This window comes from Mchenga conophoros, linkage group LG9, assembly GCF_057382185.1.
Source record: "Mchenga conophoros isolate Kocher_MC1m ecotype Shallow Benthic linkage group LG9, M_conophoros_male_GT1.1, whole genome shotgun sequence".
Taxonomy (NCBI): Eukaryota; Metazoa; Chordata; class Actinopteri; order Cichliformes; family Cichlidae; genus Mchenga; species Mchenga conophoros.
This window is the reverse complement of record NC_140534.1, coordinates 35,520,249-35,527,748: the sequence shown is the minus strand read 5'-3', so window position 1 is coordinate 35,527,748 and position 7,500 is coordinate 35,520,249. Positions and strand designations below refer to the sequence as shown.

The following is a 7,500-nucleotide window of genomic DNA, read 5'->3' as shown; positions in this document are numbered from 1 at the left end:
GGAGCAGGTTGGTGATGCAGCTCAGCTCCATCGTGTCACACCTGAAAGCTCAGGCTGCTGAAACCCTGAATGACCTCGGCCACTTCTCCACCCTGTGGAACCAGGTGTGTGTGTGTTTGTGTGTGTGTCTTAGTGTTGTTGAGCTGCACTAACAGCTGGCTGTGTTTAGGACCCAGAGGAGCAGGTGCAGGCCTTCCTGCAGTCCGACCCCTCCCTGACGGAGTTCAGCGCTCAGATCTGCTTCTACTCTGTGAGTCTACTTCCTGTTACAGACGCACCACTGAACATCGCCGTGCATTTACAGCTTATTATGTTTTTAGCTGAGTTATTAGTAAACACACAAAATCAAACAAGGAAACAAAAGAAAAGTGTTTGCAGTGCAGCAGTAGTACTTTTATAATAACAAATGTAAATGTATCACTGGTACAGCAGTCTGGGGTCATTAAAGGGCAGCTGGAGGAAAAAACATTCAGAAATTAAAGTCATAAATGTTCAAAATAAAATTGTTTTCACTTTTTCAAATGTTTCTATTCCCAAGAAAAATGTAATTTATGTGTAATTCATTCTCAATAAACATTGGACAGTCCTGCAGTTGCAGTTCAGTGGTTGTGCAGCAGGGGGCGCTGGTTAGCTTAGTTTCCACAGAGCAATCATTGCTAATTAGGGCTGGGTATCGTCACTGATTTCTAGAATCAATTCGATTCAATTCGATTTTAATTGGGGAAATTTAGCCTCAGACAGTCAGAAATATTATAATTCAGATCATGCATCAGTACATTTCCATATTTTTATATCTATAAAAAGAAACCTGACACTTGCGAGACTTTATCAAAGTGTGAGCATCACAGCAGAGGCCTTTGTGTCAAAGTAACTGAGGATAAAACCTAGAAAAGCATGAAGGAGATTTTCCTGTTCTGGGATTTTATAAAAATGTTCTGCAGTAGATCAAAAATGAAAGAAACCATGAATCAACACGTGAACGTTACCTGATGCTGCTGAAGTGAAGCAGAGCAAAGTTACAGAGGTTTGATTAGAGACACAGCTGAGCGTTTGCAATTTTGCATCATTTGCATCATCATCATTGCGAGCTGTCGGCTTTCAGCCCCGACCGTGTCCGTGCCGTCGGTGAGAAAGTCACATCTCACTGATTCTGATGCGTCGGCGGGTCGAGCTTTGTGTTCACGTCTCTGTGCAGAAGCCGTGTTCCTGCTCTCATTTACTGTTTTAGCTGTTTGGTGGTTGTTGAAGTTTTGTGAGGTTTAACCTGAGATTCTGGCGTTTCGGGCAAAATAAATGTAAATGAAAAAATCGATTCAGGATTTTAATGAATCGAAATCACGTTATCCAAGCCAGAATCGATTTTAATCGATAAATCGATGATCAAAACCCACCGCTACTGCTAATGTGTCAGAGCTGAAAGAAAATGACCCTCACGTCCTTTAGAGCAGCTGATTTTGACCATACGTGTAGTGGATTTACCCATGATGCCTTGCTGTGCCTGCAGAGGCTGGAGGAGCAGATTTCGGAGCTCCCTGCATTTTACACAGCGGGTTCGATCCTGTTGGACACCGACCAGCTGAAGCGTTCGCTCACTCACGAGTGTCGCTCCTGGAAACGAGCTTTTGGCGCCGCTCTGAACCGCCGAGCATCCGCCGACATGAACGACATCCTGTCGTTCGTGGACGCGCTCACGAAGCGTCTGCAGCGTCCAATCTCAGACCTGGATGATGTCAGAGCAGCCATGGCTGCACTCAGAGAGGTGAGCCAGCATCTGATTGGCTGTGTGTTACGTCTGCACCTCCTCTTTTTCTTTCAATTCTTCTTTCAGCCCAATAATCGAAAAATGATCCAGTTTTTCTTTTAGATTCTGATTAATTTATTTGTTCATAAACGTACAGCTGCTGATGTCTGGCACTGCCAAAATAAATATATAAAAATGAAATTAGCCAATTGAATAAATATCTCTTTCTTTAATTGCACTAAAATACTATAAAATCTATTTTATGCATCAATTATTTCATAAAATTAAAATTTCAGTCTTTCTTTAATTTTGGCACTTTCAGGCCTCCGTACTGTATTCACATTCAGTCATGTTTTCTTTCTTCAGCAGTTTTTTCTCTCAGTCCTCATGTAACGACCCACAGAGTAGAATTCATTCATGAGCCCCTCCCCTCACTCATTCCTCTCCTGCTCACTGTTGGAGGTTCGGGAGGCGGAGTTTCGCATCGACGCCACCATCGGGCCGCTGGAGGAATCCTTCTCCCTGCTCAACAGACACGAGCTGCTCTACGGTGACGGGAACGGCGAGCGCGTGGACGGCCTGATGTACGCCTGGAAAAACCTCAGTGACCTGGTGAGTCAGAGGGAGGGGCGTCATGTGACAGGTGCAGGGATGCGGGTGTGTGTTATATGTGTGTGTGTTGTGGCTTCAGGTGGTGCAGACCCAGAACACTCTGGTGCAGATTCAGCCCAGCATGAAGACAGACCTGCTGTCTGCAGTGCAGAGCCTCCAGAGCCAGGCTCAGAGCTTCTGCACCGACTACAACCAAAGGTACACCTCAGAGAGGCACCTGCTCCAGGTGGGCGGGGCCAACCAAATATCCATCCAGCCCGCCCTGAACCTGGGCGACATACTGATAATATCATTGATTATGATAAATGCAGGGGCCCGGGGGTGGAGGGCGTGGCCCCGGCTGAAGCCAGCGAGCGGCTGCAGAGTTTTCAGGCCGAGTTCGATCAGCTGTGGAGGAAGTACACCACCTGCTCAGGTGGAGAAGAGCTGTTCGGGCTGCCTGTGAACGGTACGACTGAGCGACTCGCCCGCCCACTTCCTGTTTGTCTGCCTCCTTCCTCACCGGCCGTCTCCTCCCCGCAGAGTATCCGGAGCTGCAGAGGATCCGGAGGGAGCTCTCCCTGCTGTCCAAACTCTACAGTCTGTACAGCTCGGTCACCGACAGCGTCGCCGGCTACTACGACATCCTGTGGGCCGACCTCAACATCGAGAAGATCAGCGCGGAGCTGCAGGACTTCCAGAACAGGTGCAGCTCATTAAGGCTTCAGCAGGACGTTCTTGCCTCCACCTCACGTGTTCCCAAACAGACACATGTTACTTTACTGATCAATGAAAGCATCCTGACCTCTGACCTCACAGCACAGCCGCTCAGCTTCAGTTTGGATGTTAAATCTGTCATTAACGTTCTTAATGCCAAAGCTGAAACACATCAAACTGGATATGTGAGCGTTTCAGTTCAGCTCGTGTCTTCAGTGGCTCACAGTTTGAGAAGCAGCAGGATAGATGAAAAAAATCTGAGATTAGGAAACAAATGAATCTTGTTTATTGGCATTGATTGTTAAATATGTCGTTCACACACAGAGATGAAGTTTTGAAGTCTTTGTTTCAGGATCAGGAAGCTCCCAAAGGCCCTGAAGGAGTGGCAGGCCTTCAGAGATCTGAAGAAAACCATCGATGACTTCACAGAGATGTGTCCTCTGCTCTACATGATGGCCAACAAGGTGCCAGAAACATTTCACTGTGAAGCACATATACCAGCAACGTCCATCTGCAGGCATTTACACAGCAGCACACAGGCGTGAGAGGAGGACCTGGGGTGGAGTCCAGTTTCAGGGTGGTGCGCTGATAAGAGGAGCAGCTGTGGGCAGGATGGATGTGTGAAAGGAAATCAGCTGTGCTGGGAGCTTGATTTCATCACCTGCCTGAACCTCTGATTGAAGTTACTTACGCACTAAATTCACTCAAATTACAATGATTTGATGTTGATGCAGCCGACTGCAGAGCAGCTACACAGACATGTTAGAACGTGTCGTGGAATTACACAAACGTTTGAGTAATAAAATACTTTTTAAAGGAAGGAAAAACAGGAAACTAAGAAACTGCACCAACGTTTGTGCAACAGCTTCATTGTTGGACTGATGGATTTTGGCTGTGGCCTTCAGCGGGGGTGTGGTGTCACGTCCTGCAGCTACCACAGTGGAAAGACAACAGACGCCGTGACATCGGCCACGGGCAGCAGTGAGGCTACATGTGCACATAAGGCTAGTTAGAGAGACGGAGGACAGACGGGTGACACAGGTGTAGACGGGCAGGAGAAAAGGAAGCAAAAGTACAGAAGACTTTCAAAATGAAAAAAGGAAGTGACAGGGCCAGAGACAACTAACACAGAGACTGAGATTTCACAATAAGATACAGGGTACACAACAAACGTGAAATATTTACATGTGTGTTGAAAGTACATAATAATAATGTGTAATAACTGTGTGGCTCAGGCGATGCTGCACAGACACTGGACTCGTCTCAGCGATGTGACCGGTCACAGCTTCCAGGTGGACTCTGACAGTTTGTGCCTGAGAAACATTATAGAGGCTCCACTGCTGAAACACAGAGAGGACATCGAGGTGAGTCTGAAAACACTGCACGTGTAAACTGACCAGCCTAAACACACACGGACACACACACATGCACACAAACACACACACACGCACACACACACACACACAGACACACACACACATGCACACAAACACACACACACGCACACACACACACACACACACACGGACACACACACACACGCACACACACACGGACACACACGCACACATGCACACACACACACACGCGCACACACACACACACACACACACGGACACACACACACACGCACACACACACATGCACACACACACATGCACACGCCACTCTTACCTGAATTCATAAAACCCTAAAATACTGGATCAGTCCTAAAACTCCAGATTAAGATTACAGGTGAAAAATATTTCTGAAACTTTCATCTGAGCTGATTTTTTAAGAAAATGTATAAAATTCAAAGAAGAAAGAAAAACTTTTAATCCTGAAAGTTTATTAAAGCTGCTTTAATGTGAGAACGTGTTTTATCCGTGTGAACCAGGACGTTTGCATCAGCGCGGTGAAGGAGCGCGACATCGAGGCCAAGCTGAAGGACGTGGTGGCCGAGTGGAGCAGCCACACGCTCAGCTTCGCCACCTTCAGGAGCAGAGGAGAACTGCTGCTGAAAGGAGCCGAGACTGCAGAGAAAATCTCCATGATGGAGGACAGCCTGATGGTGCTGACGTCCCTGCTGAGCAACAGGTGAGGAGACGAGGGCAGAGGAGTTGAGGAGACGAGGGTGGAAGGAAAGCAAAGACGTCTCAGAGTCAGAAAGCAAGAAAAACATGAGAGGCAGGAAAGAAAAGTAGGAATGCTGTTTGTGCATGCAGGGTTACACCTGTGGCTCTTTGCTCCGCAGGTACAACGCTCCGTTCAAGCCCTCCATCCAGCTGTGGGTCCAGAAACTCTCCAACACCTCAGAGATCATCGAGAAGTGGCTGTTGGTTCAAAACCTCTGGATCTACCTTGAAGCGGTGTTTGTGGGTGGAGACATCGCCAAGCAGCTGCCTCAGGTAGGAGCAAACACTCAGACTTTAATTTGATCTTTTTTCTTTCATATTTAAGTCTGAAGTCTGAGTTTTAATCCCTGCAGGAGGCCAAACGTTTCCAGAACATCGACAAGTCGTGGCTGAGGATCATGCAGCGAGCGCACGAGGTTCCCAACGTGGTGCAGTGCTGCGTGGGAGACGAGATGCTCAGCCAGGTGCGGCCCACGTGCCTCTGAGCAACACTCTACCATGAGGGTAGAATATGAATGCTTGATTCACATCAGCTCCATCTGTCCTCCTCCTGCAGCTGCTCCCTCACCTGCTGGAGCAGTTGGAGCTCTGTCAGAAGTCTCTGTCCGGTTACCTGGAGAAGAAACGGTTGGTGTTCCCTCGTTTTTTCTTCGTGTCCGACCCCGCCCTGCTGGAGATTCTGGGCCAAGCCTCTGACTCACACACTATACAGGTGACACATTATACAGGTGACACACTTTACAGGTGACACACTTTACAGGTGACACATCATACAGGTGACACACTATACAGGTGACACATTATACAGGTGACACACTTTACAGGTGACACACTATACAGGTGACACATTGTACAGGTGACACATTATACAGGTGACACACTTTACAGGTGACACACTATACAGGTGACACATTGTACAGGTGACACATTATACAGGTGACACACTTTACAGGTGACACACTTTACAGGTGACACACTTTACAGGTGACACATCATACAGGTGACACATTGTACAGGTGACACACTTTACAGGTGACACATTGTACAGGTGACACACTTTACAGGTGAGGCACTTTACAGGTGACACACTATACAGGTGACACATCATACAGGTGACACATTGTACAGGTGACACATTATACAGGTGACACACTTTACAGGTGACAAACTATACAGGTGACACATCATACAGGTGACACACTTTACAGGTGACATGTTATACAGGTGACACACTATACAGGTGACACATTGTACAGGTGACACATTGTACAGGTGACACATTGTACAGGTGACACACTTTACAGGTGACATGTTATACAGGTGACACACTATACAGGTGACACATTGTACAGGTGACACATTGTACAGGTGACACACTTTACAGGTGACACACTTTACAGGTGACACATCATACAGGTGACACATTGTACAGGTGACACACTTTACAGGTGACACATTGTACAGGTGACACACTTTACAGGTGAGGCACTTTACAGGTGACACACTATACAGGTGACACATCATACAGGTGACACATTGTACAGGTGACACACTTTACAGGTGACACCCTATACAGGTGACACACTTTACAGGTGACACATTATACAGGTGACACACTTTACAGGTGACACACTTTACAGGTGACACACTTTACAGGTGACATGTTATACAGGTGACACACTTTACAGGTGACACACTATACCAGTGACACACTGTACAGGTGAGACATTATACAGGTGACAAACTATACAGGTGACACACTTTACAGGTGACACACTATACAGGTGACACACTTTACAGGTGAGGCACTTTACAGGTGACACACTATACCGGTGACACACTATACAGGTGAGACATTATACAGGTGACAAACTATACAGGTGACACACTTTACAGGTGAGGCACTTTACAGGTGACACCCTATACAGGTGACACACTTTACAGGTGACACCCTATACAGGTGACACACTTTACAGGTGACACACTTTACAGGTGACACACTATACAGGTGACACACTTTACAGGTGACACATCATACAGGTGACACATTGTACAGGTGACACACTTTACAGGTGACACACTATACAGGTGACACACTATACAGGTGACAAACTATACAGGTGACACATTGTACAGGTGACACAGCAGCTCACAGGTTTCAGATCTGATGGGTTTGCATTTGCTGTCTGATGCTTCAGCTTCGCTCCTGCTGCTGAGTTTCTTCCTTCCTCTGATCATGACATTGAATCTGCTTCCTCGCTCTGTGTCTGTCAGGCTCATCTGCTCAGTCTGTTCGATAACGTTAACAGAGTTGTTTTCAATGAGAAAATCTACGAC

At 46.9% G+C, this 7,500-nt stretch overlaps 1 protein-coding gene across 1 annotated transcript in view; it reads left to right on the top strand.

Moving 5' to 3' along the window:
- The window catches only part of dnah5l (dynein, axonemal, heavy chain 5 like), a 56,614-nt gene that overhangs the window by 16,721 nt on the left and 32,393 nt on the right, over positions 1 to 7,500 (top strand). The window contains exons 22-35 of the mRNA XM_085285800.1: positions 8 to 104; positions 170 to 250; positions 1,505 to 1,759; positions 2,204 to 2,353; positions 2,433 to 2,551; positions 2,665 to 2,801; positions 2,876 to 3,038; positions 3,402 to 3,513; positions 4,285 to 4,413; positions 4,926 to 5,125; positions 5,283 to 5,436; positions 5,517 to 5,627; positions 5,720 to 5,875; positions 7,438 to 7,500. The exon at positions 7,438 to 7,500 is cut by the window's right edge and continues 66 nt beyond it. Of these exons, the coding sequence (XP_085141926.1) occupies positions 8 to 104; positions 170 to 250; positions 1,505 to 1,759; positions 2,204 to 2,353; positions 2,433 to 2,551; positions 2,665 to 2,801; positions 2,876 to 3,038; positions 3,402 to 3,513; positions 4,285 to 4,413; positions 4,926 to 5,125; positions 5,283 to 5,436; positions 5,517 to 5,627; positions 5,720 to 5,875; positions 7,438 to 7,500 (1,927 nt within the window). The remainder of the gene's footprint in view (positions 1 to 7; positions 105 to 169; positions 251 to 1,504; positions 1,760 to 2,203; positions 2,354 to 2,432; positions 2,552 to 2,664; positions 2,802 to 2,875; positions 3,039 to 3,401; positions 3,514 to 4,284; positions 4,414 to 4,925; positions 5,126 to 5,282; positions 5,437 to 5,516; positions 5,628 to 5,719; positions 5,876 to 7,437) is intronic.